The sequence below is a fragment of the Cucumis melo genome, chromosome 3 (assembly GCF_025177605.1).
Source record: "Cucumis melo cultivar AY chromosome 3, USDA_Cmelo_AY_1.0, whole genome shotgun sequence".
In the NCBI taxonomy this organism is placed as follows: Eukaryota; Viridiplantae; Streptophyta; class Magnoliopsida; order Cucurbitales; family Cucurbitaceae; genus Cucumis; species Cucumis melo.
Genome location: NC_066859.1, coordinates 6,271,404 through 6,294,467, shown reverse-complemented (window position 1 = coordinate 6,294,467; position 23,064 = coordinate 6,271,404). Strand labels below are relative to the sequence as shown.

At 38.1% G+C, this 23,064-nt stretch overlaps 1 protein-coding gene across 1 annotated transcript; it reads right to left on the bottom strand.

Moving 5' to 3' along the window:
- Window positions 1–4,489: 4,489 nt before the first annotated feature.
- On the bottom strand, window positions 4,490–11,459 carry LOC127148628 (uncharacterized). The gene is made up of 2 exons (XM_051082756.1): window positions 10,098–11,459; window positions 4,490–4,728 (listed from the first exon to the last, which is right to left on the bottom strand). The coding sequence occupies exons 1-2, from the start codon at window positions 11,320–11,322 to the stop codon at window positions 4,679–4,681; spliced, it is 1,275 nt and encodes a 424-aa protein (XP_050938713.1). The 5' UTR covers window positions 11,323–11,459; the 3' UTR covers window positions 4,490–4,678.
- Window positions 11,460–23,064: the final 11,605 nt, after the last annotated feature.

Sequence of the window (23,064 nt, the reverse complement as noted above, 5' to 3'; positions counted from 1 at the left end):
AATCCTCTTAACCTACCATTTAATAAAAACTCAACAAACACCACGTGTCAAAACCTCTAATTAATTAAATATTCATCCAAGAAATATTTAATTAATTTTAATTCCCACATAAATCAAATAATTCTCATTAAATGGATTCAAAATAACGCCCAATAAATTATCTTAATTAAACAAAATTAAGATAACTAACTCCAAAATTTTCTTAATTTTTGGGGCGTTACAGTCAAGGCCTTCTCTTGTGTGTTTTTCTTCTTGCCGTCACTGTCTGCCGCTACCCTTCCACGTCGCCGCTGTCCATAGTTAACATGATCGTCACTTCTCTTTCTTCTTCTTTATTCCTTATTTCTTATGCTAAGATCCGATCAGATCTTTTCTATGTTTCTTCTAATTTTTCTATTTTTCCATTCGTTTTCTTCTAATTTTCCATTCGTCTTTCATTTTGTGCGTCAGGAGATCCTCGAAAACATCGACACAGTATTCTTGACATCTCCCGATGCTTAAATAAGACATTGAGTGATGTCAAGAATCTCTCGACTTATTTTTCCCGACGCGAATTTATGTGTCGAGAATGCTTTTTTGCGTCGATAGATCTTCATTTTCTTGTAGATAGTGAGCGTTAAGTTCAGTTGTTTAGTTTCGTTTGGTCTAAAAGTTATGTCTGTAAATAAAGGCATTTAGCCTTAACTTGTTTTGAAGTAATGTAATGAAGTTTATCTAATGTAGGTTCATCGTCTTATTTCCTTGTGTAATTTTTAACTTACTAAAGTTGATTAGCATTCTAAATGGTTCAGTAGTTAGGGTCAACTGGTGTTGTTTCAGAAGGGAAGCGACATCGGTTAACTTCACGTCGTCTCTCGGGTCAAAAGTAGGTGATTCGGGAGGGGTGTGACAATTATTAATCTATATCCAAAAACATAACCATATATCTACAGCTAGAAGAGTGCAACTCTAAGTCTTTAATGGAGTGTACACACAATTAACAAATATTAATTAATATGGTTAATAAGTTTAATCAATTAATCTCGTATTATTGAAACTTTTGATTTGTAGGTTCATTAGTACCCTTTCTAGCTCGTCTGGTAATAAGGTTATTATATATTGAATGGAATTTGAATGGTTCAAATTCAGTTAGGAAAATAATATAATGTATGATGTTACATTATAATATAAAATTTATATTTTAATTAAGCTTCATAATATAAATTTAATTATGAAATTGATCTAAAATTAATTTATGAAAGAATAAAATATTTAAATAGATTCAATTATTAATTTAATTTTTTTTAAAAAAATATTAATTTAATGTGAGTTAGATTTATATTAAAACCGTAAGTTATGAGAAAAATATTTATTTAAATATGATTAAAATATAAATTATATTAAATATTAAATATTTATTTTAGTAATTAATTAATTGTTAAATTAAATTTAATTGATTTAATTAAATAAATGAATTAAACTATAGTTGATGTGAGTGATATTTATTTAAATGTAATTTAAATAAAATACTAATTAAATATAATTTTTAATTAAATATTAAATATTAAATATTAATTAATTGATTGTTTTTAATTTGAAATTAAATAAAATAAATGGAAAGGAGATAAACTTCCACCTTATGTATGATCTCCCCCTTTAATCTGAAACTCTCTCTCGTGCACAACTTCTCATTTCATCTTCTTCAATAACCTATAGAAGATAGGTATATGGGTTGAAGAATGTAATTAGTGAATTACAAAAGAAGAAAAAAAAAATCTCTAAAAATATCATTCCCAATCCCAATTGATTCCCATAAGCTAAAAAAAAATCAAATTAAGTTATAGGTTAATTTTCAATTGACGGTGTCTTTGTATTTTTTAAGAAAAATACAGTATGCGATTTTCATCCCAAAGAGATTTTGTTCTGAGACGTCAACAACAGTAAAAAAAAGGTTATTTCTCTGTGTTTTAATTTTAGAAAGCTTTTTTATCCATTTATTCTACCGTAGATTTATTTGGTCAAATGTAATTGGGTATTTCAATTTCCCAATTAAATTCTAGTTTATCTGTGTATCTTAATTTGCAAAGCAAAATACGTGAAAGGAGTTACCTACTGCTCCACTCTCCTACTACTGCACAATATTAATTAATTAAAATAAACTAACATTTTTAAATATGATAAAATAAACTAAAATATTTACGAAATATAGAAATTTTTTGGATTCTATCAATAATAGATACACTAATAAACTTCTATTACTGTCTATCAATATCACCAATAGAAATATTTCAAAGTCTAATGTATATCATTGATAGAATTTGAGATTTTACTAAATTTTGTAAATATTTTGTCAAATATCTCATTTTTGACAATTTTTCTTAAAATAATATATTAAATTTAATTAAAATAACTATTAAGGTTTTTTTCAAAAATAAAACAAACCTGTAAAATATTTACACCCTGTAAAATAATTTTAAAAACGGAAAAAACTCATAGGCTCACAATAGAAAATACAAAAAATTGCTTAATCAACACATGATTAGTAGGCCACATGTGCGTAAGTAATCTTATTATAAACAATCGTGTACTACAATCTAAACGAATAATCTATTATCGTTTAGTTCATGATACATGATCGTGTAGTTTTTTTTAACGATGGGAAAAAATGCTTTAAATTTAAACGATTGTGTCGACTATGCTAAACATCATGTTGATCATGGCAAACGATCATGTTAATCATGAAAAACGATCGCGTTGATTGCGGTAAGAGATCGTGTTGTTCAATGTAAATGATTGTTAAAAACTTCAAATTTAATGATTGTGTGGGTTATGCTAAACGATCGTGTTAACTATAGTAAGCGATCGTTTAGCTAATGTCAACATGATCATTTAGATCATTTTAAACGATGGAAAAAATACTTCAAATTAAAACGATCGTGTTTGACCATGACAAACGATCGTATTGACAAAGGTAAACAATCGTTTAGATCATGTCAAAATGATATTTAGAAGATGAAGTAGTTTCAAAGAATCTTGAAGAAAAAGGTGAAGATGAAATAGGACATTTAAACAGAAGAACCAATTGTTTAAATATAGAAGAAATAAAATCTGGAAGAGAAGATTAAAGAAATCTGGAAGAAAAAATGAATAAATCACGAAAAAGAATATTGAAGACCAAATCTAAAATTTATTAAAATATTCTTATGATTTTATGGGCTTTCACTTTTTGTTACACGACTATAAATATTTTTGTATTTTGTTATATTTATGAAAATTAACCTAATTATTAGTTAAATCTAATTCAATTAATACTTTTATTAAATATTTATATTTAGTTAAATGTATATATCAATCATATTTTAACATAAATATTCTTTCATAACATCTATTTCTATGTCAATCTCATTATCATTAATTTAACCACTAGGTTTAATATGAATCCAATTCATATTATTTTAATGTTAAAATCTCATTCAAATTTTGAGAATCTTATTATAAAGTTCAATTTTGAATTTAATTCCTTATAAATTTTATATTATACAATGTATCTAAATACATTATATTAATTGTATTATATACAATAAATTTGTAATGATCCAACTCTTTATACTAAGTTGAGGTTATTACTAAAAAGAAACAATAACAATAGACACTTTCTTGAAAAGAGAAAGACTAAATTTTCATTAAACACAGAATACTGAAACACTGATACATAGATTCAAAAGCAAAACTGAGTTTTCATATGACATGTCAAAGAAACTTCTCTATCTCTAGTCAACTTTCCTCTACATTTACCTCTGCCTGAAATATTAAACATAGAAAGAATGAGTATAAACCTATACTCAGTAAGGGACCTCCTACTAGTCTCATCTGTTAACTTTCCATTAGGGTCCCGTAAGGAAGTATCTCTAAACTGGCATGTTCTCAAACACATGCAATATAATGATCCCATAGGAACACGAAACACATCTGATCGTCGGTGAACTTAAAGCAACACTTAGGACAAAACTGGTCTTCGGTGAACTCAAAGAAACACCTAGGACAAAATTGGTCTTCAATGAACCTGAAGGAAGACTTAAGACAACCGGGCTGTAAGTGACCCCGTTAGACTACTCATAAACATATCATGACAAATTGGTGGTCCCGTCGAACCACACAGTCATAAAAAGATGGTGATCCCAAGGGACACCTATATGGGTATGACCCTAATAAACAAAGTTAACAGAACACTCATCCATAGCATGTAGCATATCATAAACATCATAAACATGACATGAATATTAATTTGAACGTCAAGATCCAGGTGATTAATATATCATGCATCATTATCAACGTAAATCAGTCATCAACATAATATCAATCATCATCATCAGTCTTCAACATAAGTCATCAACATCAATACATTATGCATCTTAGATACTGTAACGACCCAACTCCTTATACTGAATCGAAGTCATTACCAAATATAGAACAAGTGGTTTAAGTCATAAAAAAAAATTTTCAAAACGCATACGGTTTAAGAAATTTTATTTATAAAATTTAAACAAGGTAGTCATGCAAAAATGTAAAAGCGTTCTGAAATCCTACTCGGGCCCTATCTACATAAAAGATGGTAAGTGATGAAAAGTACTCAAATTCAAATGCGAAAATCTGAAATAAGAATAAGCGGAAGCGGTAGTCCCTATGGCCCTCCACGGTCTCACTTCGGGTCGCTCGCCAGCTTGCCCTTGCCCTTGCCCCGTCCTCTACCTGAAAACATAAAACGAAGAGAGTGAGTATAAAATACTCAGTAAGGGACCCACTACTAGTCCCACTAGGTGCCTGTTAACTTCCTGTTAGAGTCCTGATAACTGGTACCCAATCTCTGGCACGTTCCCGAACACGTGCAAACATGCGCTCCCGTAGGAACGTAACTCTGGTCTTCGGTGCCCCGGGGGACACCTAGGACAGTCGGGATGCGAGGACCCCGTCGAGTCACTCGAGTCATATCTATATCCATGCTAGACTGGCGTCCCGTCGGACCACACAGTCCTCAATAGGTGGTGATCCCGAAGGACACCCATGCAGGTACGACTCTAACAGATCAAGCTAACAGGTACCCTAATTGCAGTATACATACACATGGCATCAGCATATAACATATCATATAAATCATCTCTGCCCTCTCCGTCTCGACATTCGTCGTATAGCTATAACAGCTCTCGCCACACGTAACAGGCTATAGTATAACCATACCGTCATTTACATCATACTAACATTGATTTCAGGCATCGTACCGTCCAATCCTCAACATGCAAAATTGGAGTATGCATCATCTCATATTTCTAAGCATGGAGCTAGTAGTAGAATCTCTTACCTGGAGATTTACTTGACGAGTCCTAACCGCGAGGCAGTACGCTTTCCAAGCGACGAGGCCCTAACTGTTTAATATGCCAAAATTCGTAATTAGGTCGCCCACGATTAACGGTTCAAAACTCATTCGAAATGACTTACCCTAGAAGGAGATTGCAGTACTCAAGCCCCTACTGAAGAAATCCCCCGCTGCAGCCGTTACTTGGCCCAAGACGTCCCTTAAGGAAAAATGATCTAATTTAATTCCAAATTAAATTAACTAGTGCCCAAAATATTGAATCTTACTGGATAATGCCAAAATAATTGATTTAATTACCAAAAATTAGGTGGAAGGAGCCAAATTAGGCTTGGCGGCTCGGCTGGAAGGAGACAGAGATCGGCTCGGCTCGGCTTGGCGCAAGGATCTTGCGCGTGCGGCTCGGCTCGCGTCAGCAAGGAGGCGCGGCTCGGCTTGCAGTGCAGGCGGCGCGGCGTGGCTTGCACGCGGGGAGAGCTAGGCACGTGTGGGCACGGACGCGGGTTCGGTTTCGGGTTCGGGCGAGCGAGCGCGGGGCGATTCCGGGTTCGGGTTCGACGGCTGGAGGCGCGCGAGGCTTAGCTGCTGGATTTCAGTCGGCGCGACGGTTGGCTGGCGAATGTTCCGGCTGCGCTGCGTCGGATCTAAGCGGCGCGGCGTGGCTGGGCGTGTGAACGACGGCGTCGCGGACACGGCTTGGCTGACGAATCGGCTGCGGCTCCTCAGCGTTGGATCGGGGCGTCGCGACGCGGCTGGCTGCCCTTCCTCAGATCGACGCGGCGCGGCTAGTTTCGGCTGCAAACACGGCTGGCGTGCGTAGCAGGTCCTCGGCGTGCGGTGGCTTGACTTGGTTTGCAGTCTCCGGCGCGGCTGGGCGTGTGGCGTGGGTAGGCGGCTAGGGTTTCGGCGGCGGCTTACTGTTTTCTTTCTTCTTTTCTTTTTTTTTTTTGATTTTCTGATGCGCGTCCCGAGGCTGCTTTAAAGAGAAAATTTATCTTTTCTTTTTTTTTTTTTTTTTTTTTCCAATTCCTTTAACTAATTAGAAAACAACCACCTCCTATATCTCCAAATCTTTTTGAAATTTACCTAATTAACCCCAACTAGTCCCCACATTTCTCCCTTAACCAACCAACCTTAGTTTTATAAAACTTCCCCAATTATTTCCAAAAATACTTATTATCATAAACCAAATAAAGATTCTCAGCCTTAATTACTCGAGAAATAAAATGACAAGGTTCTTCCAATAAGTTTAAAAATTCCCATAACCACACTTAATATTGATGACAATGGACAAAACAAAAAAAGAAATATCGAATTTGTTGGGCGTTACAATCTTCCCTCCAAAAAAAAAACTTTCGTCCTCGAAAGTTCTAATCCTCGAACAGCTCGGGGTACTGGGCTCTCATGTCCTCTTCTTTCTCCCACGTGGCCTCTTCCACTCCATGGTTCTGCCAAAGGATTTTGACCAGTGGAATTTCTCGACTGCGAAGCTTCTTGACCTCCCTTGCCAGGACCTCGACAGGCTGCTCCTCGTAGCTCAAGTTCTCGCTAATCTGCAGTGGCTCGAAGTCCACCACATGTGTTGGGTCTGCGACATATTTCCTCAGCATGGAGATATGGAATACGTCGTGCACTGCAGCAAAAGATGGGGGTAGCGCCAAGCGGTAAGCCACGGGGCCAATCCGCTCCAATATCTCGAACGGCCCTACGAAGCGTGGACTCAGCTTCCCCTTCTTCGCGAACCTCAGAACACCCTTCATGGGTGCAACCTTCAGAAAGACCATATCTCCCACTTCAAACTCGAGGTCCTTACGTCGTACATCAGCGTAACTCTTCTGTCTGCTCTGGGCTGTCAGCATACGAGCTCGGATCTTCTGTATGGCTGCGTTGGTCGTCTGCACTAACTCGGGGCCTAGCATCCTCTGCTCTCCAACCTCGCCCCAGCAGACAGGGGATCTACAGCACTTGCCATACAGAGCCTCGAACGGTGCCATACCGATGGTAGCCTGGTAGCTGTTGTTATAGGCAAACTCAATCAGATGCAGATGGGAGTCCCAACTTCCTGAAAACTCTAGTACGCAGGCTCGCAGCATGTCCTCCAAAATCTGGTTCAATCTCTCTGTCTGACCATCAGTCTGAGGGTGGAATGCCGTGCTGAAGTCCAACCTCGTACCTAATGCAAGTTGAAGTCCTTTCCAGAACTTCGATGTGAAACGGGCGTCTCTGTCTGAAATGATGGATACGGGTACTCCATGTAGTCTCACAATCTCTGTCATATATAGCTGCCCCCACTTACTGGCAGTGTAAGTGGATTTCCCTGGCACGAAATGGGCCGACTTCGTGAGTCTGTCGACCACAACCCAGATCACCGTGTAGCCCCTTAGGGTCTTGGGCAGTCCCGTAATAAAATCCATCGACACACTCTCCCACTTCCACTCTGGCACACTCAAGGGTTGCAACAACCCTGCTGGATGCTGCCTAGGTGCCTTCACCTGTTGGCACACCAAGCATCTACTGACAAAGTCTGCCACATCCCTCTTCATGCCCCTCCACCAATAGACACTCCTTAAGTCCTGGTACATCTTCGTACTCCCAGGGTGCATGGTAAACGGGGAACTGTGGGCCTCAGTCAAAAGCTCCGTCTTAACTGCGCTGTCTTCCGGCACACACAGGCGTCCCTCAAACATAAGGCCACCGTCAGAGGATATGGAGAAGTCTTCACCTTCCTCTGTCTCTACCACGCGACGCTTCTCTGCCAAGTAAGGATCATTCAGCTGAGCAGCAATGATCTTTTGCCTCAAGGTTGGCTGAACTGTCAACTGAGCCAACTGTGCGGTAACCTCACCTACTGAGACTGCAATCTCGGCTCTCTCAAAATCTCTGAGTAAGGGGGTCTGCTTGGTGATTAGCGCTGCTGAATGTGCCACTTTCCTACTCAGCGCGTCAGCCACTACATTTGCTTTGCCTGGGTGGTATAGGATCTCGCAGTCGTAGTCTTTCACCAACTCGAGCCACCTCCTCTGCCTCATGTTCAACTCCTTCTGAGTGAAGAAGTACTTCAGGCTCTTATGGTCGGTGTAAATCTTAATCTTCTCACCGTACAGATAGTGCCTCCATATCTTCAGTGCAAAGACTACAGCTGCCAACTCCAAGTCATGGGTAGGGTAGTTCTGCTCATGGATCTTCAACTGGCGGGAGGCATAAGCAACTACCTTACCTTGCTGCATCAGGACACAGCCCAGTCCCTTCTTGGAGGCGTCACTATAGATTACAAAGTTTCCCGAACCATCGGGCACTGTCAGGACCGGTGCAGTCACTAGCTTCTGTTTGAGCTCCTGAAAGCTCCTCTCGCATGCTGGGCTCCAGACAAAAGGGGTTCCCTTTCTGGTCAACTGGGTCAACGGGCTGGCTATACGTGAGAAGTCTTCCACGAACCTCCTGTAGTAACCTGCCAAGCCCAGAAAACTTCGAATTTCACTAACCGTGGACGGTCGAGTCCAGTTGGTCACCGCTTCAATCTTTGCGGGATCTACTGAAACTCCCTCACTGGAAACCACGTGGCCAAGAAACGTCACCTTCCTTAACCAGAATTCACACTTGGAGAATTTGGCATACAACTTGTTGGCTCGAAGGGTCTCCAAAACCTGGTGTAAGTGCTTCTCGTGCTCCGCCTCAGTTTTTGAGTAAATGAGGATGTCGTCAATGAAGACTATGACGAACGAGTCTAGAAAGTCCTTAAACACCCTGTTCATCAAATCCATGAATACTGCAGGAGCGTTAGTCAAGCCGAAAGACATCACAACGAATTCGTAATGTCCGTACCTCGATCGAAAGGCCGTCTTGGGAATGTCACCGTCCCTAATCCTCAACTGGTGATAGCCTGATCGCAGGTCGATCTTGGAAAAGACAGTGGCTCCCTGCAACTGATCGAACAGGTCGTCAATCCTGGGCAAGGGGTAGCGGTTTTTGACTGTCACCTTGTTCAGCTCTCGGTAGTCAATACAAAGGCGCATCGACCCATCCTTCTTCTTCACGAACAATACTGGGGCTCCCCAAGGCGACACACTGGGCCGGATGAAGCCTTTGTCCAGCAACTCCTGTAACTGGACCTTCAACTCCTTTAGCTCGGCTGGAGCCATTCTGTAAGGGGCCCTCGAGATAGGGGCAGTGCCCGACTCTAACTCGATGGCGAAGTCTACTTCTCTGGGAGGCGGAAGTCCTGGAAGTTCGTCTGGGAAAACGTTGGGGTACTCCCTTACCACTGGTTCGGAAGATAGGGAAACTTCTGGCTCTCTCACATCCACTACGCTTGCCAAGATGCCCCAAGTTCCCTGGCTGAGTAGTTTACTAGCCTTCATGGCTGAGATGACCTTGGGTATACATACCATGCCTGCCCCCCTGAATTTGAAGCTAGCCTCGGAGGGAGGGTTAAAGACAACTTCCTTGCCAAAACAGTCTATGTTTGCATGGTTGGCTGACAGCCAATCCATGCCTAGTATCACATCAAAGTCCTCCATGTCTAACACTAGTAAGGTCACGTCTAACATACGATTTGCTATCTCTACTCGACATGCCTTTATTTGTTCTTTGGACAACAGGACCTCCCCAGATGTAGTAGAAACCGACAAAACACTACCCAAAGGCTCTACCTCCAAACCCACATGCTGAACGAAAACGGAGGATATAAACGAGTGGGATGACCCAGAGTCAAATAGCACAAAAGCATAATGCCCCAAAATTGGGAGCGTACCTGTCACCACTGTGCCAGCTCGCTCGGCCTCCTGCCGGGTGGTGGCGAAAACTCTCCCCTGCTGGGACGCAGAAGGCTGGGGCGGTGTCGTCTCAAAGGGTTTCCGAGGACACACATCAGCAGTGTGCCCCGGCTGTCTACATCTGAAGCAGACTCCACTTCCAGCTAAGCAACGACCTCCGTGGACTCTCCCGCAGGTAGTACAAGCGGGTAGCTCTCTCAGAGTCCTCCCGGCTGCTGCAAGCTCCCGTCGGTGTCTCTGGAAGACACCTCCTGACCTCAGTGTTCGCTGCGGTGCTACGTCAAGCTGCGTCTCCACCTTTCTCTTCTGTCCCAAGGCTGACCCTCTGCCGGCAGCCTTAGACGGATCGGCTCTCTCAGGCAGGCTCAAATCCAGTGCTATACGTAGTGCATCAGCATGCGTGGCTGGGCGGAGGGCTCTGACAATGCCCTGAAGGTCTAGCCTGAGTCCTCTAACGAATTTCTCCGTCCTGGCATCCTCATCCCTTACCATATCGGGAGCAAAGCGGGACAGCATATCGAACTCGGCGTCGTACTGCTCCACCGTCATGTCGCCTTGCTCCAAGTTTAGGAACTCTTGCAGCTTGGCGTGCTTCACATTTGCAGAGAAGAACTTAGCATAGAAGTTCTCCTTGAACTGCTCCCAAGTTATTTTGCTGACATCGCCCCCCAGCATTCTCTCAGCGGTCTCCCACCAGGCGGTGCCCCTGTCCTCCAAGAAGAAGACTGCACACTGCACCTTCTGGTCTTCTGGGCACTTCATGTACCGGAAAATAGTCTCTATGGACGTCAACCACATTTGGGCCTTTGTGGGGTTGTCCATGGATCCGTCAAAGGTCTTGGGATTATACTTCCTGAAATCCCGTAAGTGTTTCGCCTCGGCCGACAGTTGAACTGGTACTGGTTGAGCTTCCTCAGGGGCTGGAGGAGCGACGGCCTGAGCCGGAACAGGGGCGGCCTGGGCCTGAGCAGGGGCGGCCTGGGCCTGAACAGGGGCGGCCTGGTTCTGCTGGGCGGCAAGGAAAGGCGCCAAAGCAGCTTGCAGCATGTCCTGATAACGCTGCTCCATCGCGGCGAGATCCGCCTGGGTGACCGGTGCGTTTGGGTCGACTGCCGGTGCAACAGGTGGCGCCTCCGGCTGGCCACGACCGGCTCCTCTGCCTCCCCTACCACCTCCTCGGCGTGCACCCCTACGTGGCGGCATTCTCCCTAAAATTCACCAACAAACTTTTCACCACAAGAACTTAACACCCTATATCTAGGTCTTAGACTATTCAGGCAAAATTGTAATCTTAACATTAGCAAGGCTTTAGACATACCTGGCGAGTGCCGAAGGACCGTATAGCCATAGGGTGAAGTAAAACCAAAACAAAAAAATGACTTACATCGTAGGTCAGTCTACAGAACCTAAAACACTGTGCTCTGATACCAACTGTAACGACCCAACTCCTTATACTGAATCGAAGTCATTACCAAATATAGAACAAGTGGTTTAAGTCATAAAAAAAAATTTTCAAAACGCATACGGTTTAAGAAATTTTATTTATAAAATTTAAACAAGGTAGTCATGCAAAAATGTAAAAGCGTTCTGAAATCCTACTCGGGCCCTATCTACATAAAAGATGGTAAGTGATGAAAAGTACTCAAATTCAAATGCGAAAATCTGAAATAAGAATAAGCGGAAGCGGTAGTCCCTATGGCCCTCCACGGTCTCACTTCGGGTCGCTCGCCAGCTTGCCCTTGCCCTTGCCCCGTCCTCTACCTGAAAACATAAAACGAAGAGAGTGAGTATAAAATACTCAGTAAGGGACCCACTACTAGTCCCACTAGGTGCCTGTTAACTTCCTGTTAGAGTCCTGATAACTGGTACCCAATCTCTGGCACGTTCCCGAACACGTGCAAACATGCGCTCCCGTAGGAACGTAACTCTGGTCTTCGGTGCCCCGGGGGACACCTAGGACAGTCGGGATGCGAGGACCCCGTCGAGTCACTCGAGTCATATCTATATCCATGCTAGACTGGCGTCCCGTCGGACCACACAGTCCTCAATAGGTGGTGATCCCGAAGGACACCCATGCAGGTACGACTCTAACAGATCAAGCTAACAGGTACCCTAATTGCAGTATACATACACATGGCATCAGCATATAACATATCATATAAATCATCTCTGCCCTCTCCGTCTCGACATTCGTCGTATAGCTATAACAGCTCTCGCCACACGTAACAGGCTATAGTATAACCATACCGTCATTTACATCATACTAACATTGATTTCAGGCATCGTACCGTCCAATCCTCAACATGCAAAATTGGAGTATGCATCATCTCATATTTCTAAGCATGGAGCTAGTAGTAGAATCTCTTACCTGGAGATTTACTTGACGAGTCCTAACCGCGAGGCAGTACGCTTTCCAAGCGACGAGGCCCTAACTGTTTAATATGCCAAAATTCGTAATTAGGTCGCCCACGATTAACGGTTCAAAACTCATTCGAAATGACTTACCCTAGAAGGAGATTGCAGTACTCAAGCCCCTACTGAAGAAATCCCCCGCTGCAGCCGTTACTTGGCCCAAGACGTCCCTTAAGGAAAAATGATCTAATTTAATTCCAAATTAAATTAACTAGTGCCCAAAATATTGAATCTTACTGGATAATGCCAAAATAATTGATTTAATTACCAAAAATTAGGTGGAAGGAGCCAAATTAGGCTTGGCGGCTCGGCTGGAAGGAGACAGAGATCGGCTCGGCTCGGCTTGGCGCAAGGATCTTGCGCGTGCGGCTCGGCTCGCGTCAGCAAGGAGGCGCGGCTCGGCTTGCAGTGCAGGCGGCGCGGCGTGGCTTGCACGCGGGGAGAGCTAGGCACGTGTGGGCACGGACGCGGGTTCGGTTTCGGGTTCGGGCGAGCGGGCGCGGGGCGATTCCGGGTTCGGGTTCGACGGCTGGAGGCGCGCGAGGCTTAGCTGCTGGATTTCAGTCGGCGCGACGGTTGGCTGGCGAACGTTCCGGCTGCGCTGCGTCGGATCTAAGCGGCGCGGCGTGGCTGGGCGTGTGAACGACGGCGTCGCGGACACGGCTTGGCTGACGAATCGGCTGCGGCTCCTCAGCGTTGGATCGGGGCGTCGCGACGCGGCTGGCTGCCCTTCCTCAGATCGACGCGGCGCGGCTAGTTCCGGCTGCAAACACGGCTGGCGTGCGTAGCAGGTCCTCGGCGTGCGGTGGCTTGACTTGGTTTGCAGTCTCCGGCGCGGCTGGGCGTGTGGCGTGGGTAGGCGGCTAGGGTTTCGGCGGCGGCTTACTGTTTTCTTTCTTCTTTTCTTTTTTTTTTTGATTTTCTGATGCGCGTCCCGAGGCTGCTTTAAAGAGAAAATTTATCTTTTCTTTTTTTTTTTTTTTTTTTTCCAATTCCTTTAACTAATTAGAAAACAACCACCTCCTATATCTCCAAATCTTTTTGAAATTTACCTAATTAACCCCAACTAGTCCCCACATTTCTCCCTTAACCAACCAACCTTAGTTTTATAAAACTTCCCCAATTATTTCCAAAAATACTTATTATCATAAACCAAATAAAGATTCTCAGCCTTAATTACTCGAGAAATAAAATGACAAGGTTCTTCCAATAAGTTTAAAAATTCCCATAACCACACTTAATATTGATGACAATGGACAAAACAAAAAAAGAAATATCGAATTTGTTGGGCGTTACAGATACATCAATGCATAATAAAAAAAATTACATGCAAGCTCTTAACTTCAGTTCAAATGTCTAGTAGTAGAATCTTTTATCTGGAGATTTTAGCAAAATAAAGATAGAAATTTTTTGAATAGAATTTGAGATTTTACTAAATTTTGTAAATATTTTGTCAAATATCTCATTTTTGACAATTTTTCTTAAAATAATATATTAAATTTGATTAAAATAACTATTAAGGGTTTTTTCAAAAATAAAACAAACCTGTAAAATATTTACACCCTGTAAAATAATTTTAAAAACGGAAAAAGCTCATAGGCTCACAATAGAAAATACAAAAAATTGCTTAATCAATACATGATTAGTAGGCCACACGTGCGTAAGTAATCTTATTATAAACAATCGTGTACTACAATCTAAATGAATAATCTATTATCGTTTAGTTCATGATACATGATCGTGTAGTTTTTTTTAACGATGGGAAAAAATGCTTCAAATTTAAACGATTAAGTCGACCATGCTAAACATCATGTTGATCATGGCAAACGATCGTGTTGATCATGGCAAACGATTGTGTTAATCATGAAAAATGATCGTGTTGATTGCGGTAAGGGATCATGTTGTCCAATGTAAATGATTGTTAAAAACTTCAAATCTAATGATTATGTGGGTTATGCTAAATGATCGTGTTAACTATAGTAAGCATTCGTTTAGAAAATGTCAACATGATCGTTTAGATCATTTTAAACGATGGGAAAATGCTTCAAATTTAAACGATCGTGTTTGACCATGGTAAACGATCATATTGACAAAGGTAAACAATCGTTTAGATCACGTCAAAATGATATTTAGAAGATGAAGTAGTTTCAAAGAATATTGCCGAAAAAGGTGAAGATGAAATATGACATTTAAACAGAAGAACCAATTGTTTAAATATAGAAGAAATAAAATCTGGAAGAGAAGATTAAAGAAATCTGAAAGAAAAAATGAATAAATCACAAAAAAGAATATAAGAAATTGAAATGATGAATCGTCTGCAATATTGAAGACCAAATCTAAAATTTATTAAAATATTCTTATGATTTTATGGGCTTTCATTTTTTGTTACACGACCATAAATATTTTTGTGATTTGTTATATTTTTGAAAATTAACCTAATTATTAATTAAATCTAATTTAATTAATACCTTTATCAAATATTTATATTTAGTTAAATGTATATATCAATCATATTTTAACATAATTATTCTTTCATAACATCTATTTCTATGTCAATCTCATTATCATTAATTTAACGGCTAGGTTTAATATGAATCCAATTCATATTATTTTAATGTTAGAATCTCATTCAAATTTTAAGAATCTTATTATAAAGTTCAATTTTGAATTTAATTCCTTATAAATTTTATATTATACAATGTATCTAAATACATTATATTAATTGTATTATATACAATAAATTTGTAACGATCCAACTCTTTATACTAAGTTGAGGTTATTACTAAAAATAAACAATAACAAGAGACACTTTCTTGAAAAAAGGAAGACTAAATTTTCATTAAACACAGAATACCGAAACACTGATACATAGATGCAAAAGCAAAACTGAGTTTCCATATGACATGTCACATCCTTCTTTATCACTCGTCAGCTTTCCTCTACCTTTACCTCTGCCTGAAATATTAAACAGAGAAAGAGTGAGTATAAACATATACTCAGTAAGGGACCTACTACTAGTCTCATCTGTTAACTTCCCATTAGGGTCCCGTAAGGAAGTATCCCTAAACTAGCATGTTCTCGAACACACACAATATAAAGATCCCGTAGGAACACATCTGATCGTCGGTGAACTTAAAACAACACCTAGGAAAAAATTGGTGTTCGGTGAACTTAAAGAAACATTTAGGACAAAACTGGTCTTCGGTGAACTCAAAGAAACACCTAGGACAAAACTGGTCTTCAATGAACGTGAAGGAACACTTAAGACAATCGGGCTGTAAGTGACCCTGTCGGACCACTCATAAACATATCATGACAAATTGGTGGTCCCGTCGAACCACATATTCATAAAAAGATGGTGATCCCAAGGGACACCTATACGGGTATGACCCTAATAGACAAAGTTAACAGAACACTCATCCATAGCATGTAGCACATCATAAACATCATAAACATGACATGCATATTAATCTGAACGCTCAGATCCAGGTGATTAATATATCATGCATCATTATCAACGTAAATCAGTCATCAACATAATATCAATCATCATCATCAGTCTTCAACATAAGTCATCAACACATTATGCATCTTAGCTACATCAATGCATAATAGAAAAAATTACATGCAAGCTCTTAACTTCAGTTCGAATGTCTAGTAGTAGAATCTCTTATCCGGAGATTTTAGCCAAACAAAATACTCCCTAGCTGAGAGTAAAAACTCTCTAATTAATTTGATCCTAATCACAAAAGGAAATTTTAGTATCTTAATTAATAAAATTAGCAATTGGCTAGCATCCAAATATTCTTCAAAATTAATTATCTTCCAAAAATGTTGGGGTTGAAACCAATTCAAGATTAAATCTTCAAAAAATTAGCCAATTGAACTTTTAAAATAAACCTCAATTAGATCCAAAATTAAATTAACAAACTATTAATTTAATTACCTTAGCTTACCAAAGTTACCAAATGGAGGTTGAAAATTTCTCTCAATCTTGATGAGAAAATTTATCACTTAAATTTTCAAGGTTTCCAAAAGGACCAATCATAACAAACTGGTGAGCGCGACGATAACAGACGGTTATCTTAGTGAAGAAGATGAATAACCTTTTTTTCTTTTTATTTTTCTTTCCAACTTAAGCATTCCAATGCTATTTATAAACCCAAATAATGACAATAATATTAATCATTATTATTTTCTTTTTCTTTTAGGATATATATAATACTAAAATATACATATATTTTTATTCCCATTATCTTTCCTTAATAAATTTCTTAAATGAACAAAATCTTAGGCATTTATAACTATTAATAACAATTATAATGTAACGACCCAACTCTTCAATCTAAGCCGAGGTCATTATTTAATGCGAAGACATGACATTTAAACATAAAAACTTAATAAAGAACTTGTTCAAGATTCATTTAAAACTTCAAGATGTAATAAAATCATCTTCGGACACTATTTCAAATCAATTTCAAAAGTTCCAAAATATGGAATCTTCAAACAAAACAAACGAACAAATGTTCTAACTAGAACTCAAATTAAAATCCTTAAAACGAAAACAACAAAGACATTGAGCAGAAGCATTAAAACTAGACATTTCCATATGGCCTTCACGCATCCTTCTTGCACCTCGCTGGTCTACCTCGTACATTATCTTTACCTGAAAAAGTTAAACATAAAAGGGTGAGTATAAAATATACCCAGTAAGAGACCCACTACTGGTCCCAATTAGGGTAATAACAATTAGCTTCCTACTAAGAGGTACCATACAATATAACAGTCTAGTGGTCCCGTAGGACGCACACATCAATCAGTCTAGTGATCCCGTCGGATACATATATCAGTCTAGTGATCCCATCGGATACACATATCAGTCTAGTCATCCTGTCAGATACACATATCAGTCTAGTGATCTCGAAGGATACACAACATGTGGTGATCCCGTAGGACACCATGCCTGCAAGTTACACAACCCCATAGATAAAGCTAATTGTTACCCTTCAGTTCATTCTAAATAGTCTACAACAGTCACATCACAATATAACTCAAACTAACAGTCCAGTCTCTAAGCATAATCAGTCAGACAATCTAGATTCAGTCAACAATACCATCTATCACTATACATATATCTAATCCATACAATACAGTCACATTACTTGAATTCAGTCAACAAATCAAATCATCACTATGTAATTACACCTGACAATCACATAGTCTCAACCTAAACAATAACACAAACTACAAGTGATATATACTATGCATAACGTCTATATTCAGTCTGCAGCACTTTCCATTAGTAAATATACAACCTACACATGACGGTCTTGAACCCTTAGTCCATCAACAGCGCAACCCAACAATATGCATAAACTACACAAAACATTCAGATATAACTACTTCATCAACAACACAACCCAACAATATATCTAAGTTACATATAACACTCAAATCCTCATCATCTATATTCAATCAACAGCACGACTCATCAATGTATACAAACTACACTTAACAGCCATATTGTCTAAAACTAGTCAAGAGTATATCATTACTACCTTCTATATAAGCACATAACCATCAATCTAATGTAGCCTTTAAAACATGCTTTCGCATCATTTACTACGTTTAAATCTTAAATTTGAGTCCAATAGTAGGAACCCTTATCTCGAAATAGCTAAAAATCCTTATTCGCACAAAATTCAAACGATCCAAACTAAACATAATCAAACAGAAAAAAGTTAATTACTTTCACAAACAATTCCCTTCATCTAAAACACTTCGAAGCGACATTTACAAACTTACCCAAGTAGTGGAGAGTCGAACTCTAACCAAACTTGTTGAAAATTCAAAGAATTCAAATGTTACTCCTCTAGTAGCCCAAAAAAATAATTAGGCAATTAGATCTAACATTTACACTAAATATCCAACAAATTTCACTTAGAATGGCTATGGAAACAACTACCAAAATTCACAAATTTACCCTTACCAACACCCACAGCGATTAACAAAAATGGAAGCAGCGATGCACGAATGGAACTTGACGACGGACACGGCTGGACTTTGAACACAACTGACCAAGCGTGGCAGCGCACAAAGAGAGGACAAAGTTAGCTATGATTCAGCGGATTGGAGAGAAGAAGAAAGGAATCAGGCGGTTACCTAAGATATGACGACGAAGGGGTTGCGCATGCGGATGCCTGAGACGTGACGACGACGGTTACCAAAGATGTGACGACGTGACGATGACGTCAGAGTTGTGCGGACGCTCCAAATCCAGATGACACAGCACAGAGGATGCTGACGACGTTCAGTTGAAAGCAGAGGCGATGAGCAGTTGGGTAAATCTGGGATGGGTTGCGTGTGGTGGTCGCCAGCGTGCTTGACGGGGAAGAATGGAAGAGATGGAGGTTGGGGCGACTGCCATCGAGCTGAAGAAGGATAAGAAGGAGAGGAAAGAGGGGGTGCTTGAACGACTGCCATCTGGCTGTACGAAGGAGAATGAGAAGATTTAGGGTTTTTTTTAAAATAATAATAATAATAATATAATTATATTATTTTATTTTATTTCATTATTATTTTATATTATCATCTAATATATTTTCCTCTCCTTTTTCTTTTCATTTTTCTCACCAAACTCAAATAATATAACACCCAACAAAAATAAAACCATCAAACTTTAGGATAATAGTGTTAAGAAATTTACCTCAAAATTTTGGGGCGTTACAAATAATACTTCTTTAATAATATTATTATTCTCTCACCAAAATCTATAATAAACATATATATTTATTTAAACCATCCATCTCTCTTTCTAACTAAATATATTGTCTTTTCTCCTCCAATCAAATCAACAATATCTCTTGGATTATCTTTTTTTCAAACAATTATAATTATATTCCGTCATATAATTAACTTTATTTTTCCATATTAATTATTTATATAAAACCAAATAATTAATATCATATTCCACAAAAAATCTAGATTATTAATTAAATATATTTATCCATATATATACTCAATTAAATCCAATTCCACCAAAACTAACTTTTCCCATCAAGATCTCAATTAACTTAAATTCTCAATTCTTTTAATCAACCAAATCTTCTCCAATATATCAATTATAAGTTAAGATATATTATCTTAACGTAACAATTAAATTTAGCTTCAATCTTTAATATAGCACTCAAATTATTTAACATAATTAATAAAAACTCCTTGTGTTACGGTCCTTTTCCCAATAATTATATTTTAATATATAATTATCAATTTTCTCTTAAATAAATCTAATTCTTTCTCCAAATAATCAATTATCTTCTACAATAATTAATCTTTATTCTTTTCCCAAAATAATTATCCTTTTACAAATAATTATATTTTGGAAAAATATAATTATTTTCTTTTTTCTCCCTTAATAAATATCTTTTCTCCAAAATACAAATTATCTTTTCCTTAAATAATTATATTTCAACAAATATAATTTTCTTTTCCTTTCCCATAATAATTATATATATATATTTCCACGTATACATATAATTATCAAATCTCAAACAAAATTTCCACTTTACAATTTAATTAAATAGCATCCGTAATTATTTAATTTAATTCAATTTCAATAACAAAAAAAATTCCCAACTTTACTCAAACCTCATAACATACAATTGAATCAAATCTCAACAAACACTATAAGCCAAAACCTATAGTTAACACTACTAGAAAAAATACCTTTATTGATAATTGTATTTTTTATTTCTTGACGTTTTTTGAAAAAACCGTCAAGAAAGGGGTGATTGGAAGGAGAAACCGTCAAGAATTTTTATGGAATGTCAATTTTCAACTTTCTTGACGTTTTTTGAACGTCAAGTAATATGTATTTTTTCTTGACGTTTTAAAAACGTCAAGGATTATCTAAAACGTCAAGAATGTTTAAAAATTCAATATTCTTGACGTTTTGCAAACGTCATGTAAAATGTATTTTTTTCTAGGCATTTTAAAAATATCAAGTTATATCAATTAAATTCTTGACATTTTTTATAAAAAAGCAGAAGGAGTTATTTTCCAAATTTCTTGACATTTTAAAAACGTCAAGAATTACTAAGTAATTTTTTTTTAAAAAAATATTATTTTAATATAAATATTATTTCATAACTTGAATCAAAATTTCCCAAAATTTCGAAATTTGTTCTTCAGCCGAACGTTCTATTCGTTCAAAACTTCTTTAGCCGAACGGTGAAGGTCTAGAATTCGTCGCTCCTAAATAATTCTATTCCTCGGCTGAGCATTGTTATTCTTCAGCTCATTCCAAGCGTTCTTCTTCAGTTAGGTCAAGCGTTCTTCTTCAACCGAACGTCGTCGAAAGTTGCTTCGTCGTCGAACGTCACTTTTTGCTCCATTGCCAAAAGCTTTCAGGTTTTTCAGCCTTTTTGCTTCTATAACTCTCTTTCTGGTACTTCAACATCTTTTTGTTCTTCTTTAAGTTTATCATGTTAAAAAATTGATTTAGAAGAGCAGTCAAACTTTATAGCTTCTGATATATGGTGATAGATTGATATTCTACCTATATATAACTTCTGATATATAGCAGTAAAACTTTATATCTCCGTCGACGCTACCACCTAGCTGGAGATAGAGACCCATGACACCTTTCCCTTCTAGCAACGAGCACCTCCAATTTTTCTACCCATTTAAAGCTTGCAAATCCTCTGCTCTACATGTTCCAGCAACGTCTCCCATTTCAGCGAATTTTGGTAACTACTTATTCTATTTTGATCAAAGATTTGAGTTACCCTCATCTTGATCGCTTTAAATATGTTGGATTGAGCGTCTTCATAGACGTTTAAGTTAGGATTCAAGTCTATTTTGGTAAGTTTTAGTGGGTAGAATACTTCAATTTTCTTTTGAAGTAGTTTAAGGCTTTTTAAGCTTGTCAAGCTCATCTCTTTAATGCTTTGGGGCATTTTAGAATACTTTAGATGCTTGTTGTTTAGATGTTTAGATGCTTGCTGCTTGCTGTTTTAGCCATTCATTGTCACTAAAGTGTACTTTTTATTTATTTTTTCTTTAACGATGTATATGTTCTTGGTTAAGTTTTGAAGTTTATAATTTCAATAATGGGTTAAGTTCTTCATTTCCGTATGTTCGAATGTAGAAGGAGGGTTTAAATGAAGTTGATTTTGATCGAGCTAAAATGTGAAAGAAAGCTCGAGTTAATAAATAAGGAGAGTACAACAACGACAGCGTTCAGCAAGTCGTACATAAAATCGTAAGTCATTACATGTAGATTACACATTCCAATTATCCATTACATAAGCATTTCTATAATTGACATTAATTTTGGTATTTTTTTAGGATGAGATCTCAACAAATACAAATTCATCGTCTATATTTTGTAGGTACTTGTATTCATCTGTTCTTGGTCCGAAAGAAAATGTGCAGTATGTCTTTGTAGATCTGTCTCTCATCTCTTTTGGAAACACACAAGAATCTTAAATTCAAAACTTGTGTAGTAGATTGATGGTGTCAAAAGCAAACCAAGTAGTTCTTACTCATTTTAATCCTTGGTAAGTTAAGTTAGTTTAGTAGTTGCATTGACAATAAAATAGTACTTATATTTTTGTATAGTTAGGGGTCATTGGACACTGCTTGCCATAAATACGTATGAGGATACAGTGTTTTACCTTGACTCACTTAGGACGGCATCCAAATCAACTACAAGATATGTAACCGACACATAAGTTAACATTTTATATCATGTAGTACTTTAATTCTAATGCATGTACAATATTCTAAAATATGTGCAATCTTATCTTGGAAAAACAGAGCAATAGTGATGTTTCATTCGCAAAAGAATATTAATAAAAGTAGGAAACAAACTTTATGACGAACAGTAAAGGCAAGTATAAATATTTAAGTTCATTGTATTTTGTAGACTACTAGTAATTAGGATTAGTCCGTTATTCTAATTTGTTGTTTTTATAGTGTCCACTACAAGTCGGGAGTACCGAGTGTGGATACTATGTCATGAAGTTTATGAGAGAAATTATAAATAGGGGAAGCATTCTCATCTCAGATTCGGTGTGTTATATATCAAACTATTTCTTTTGTGGGTATAATAATTTTCACGAATACTAATTCATTTATTTTGCATGTATATAGATTGATACACGAAAACCATACTTATAGACCGAGTTAGATGAGGTGCGGGTTGAGTTAGCTGATTTTTTGGGTTCGTACATATGATTGCGACTTATTTCTGATTCTGAAGCAAGAAACTTTTTGTTGTGGTTGATTTTTGAATTATTCATATGGAGGGGGGTTGATTGGTATACTTTTGAGACTTTGTTGTTGGTAGCCATTTTGAAACTTTGTTGATAGGTTATTTGTTCATAGGTGAATTATTGTTCATATGGATGATAGGTGAATTATTCATACGAGTTGAATTGTTCTGAAACTTTGTTATTGTAGCCATTCTGAAACTCTGATGGAATTGTCTATTGGTTTTGTAAATGATAGGAATATTTGCACAATTTTGGA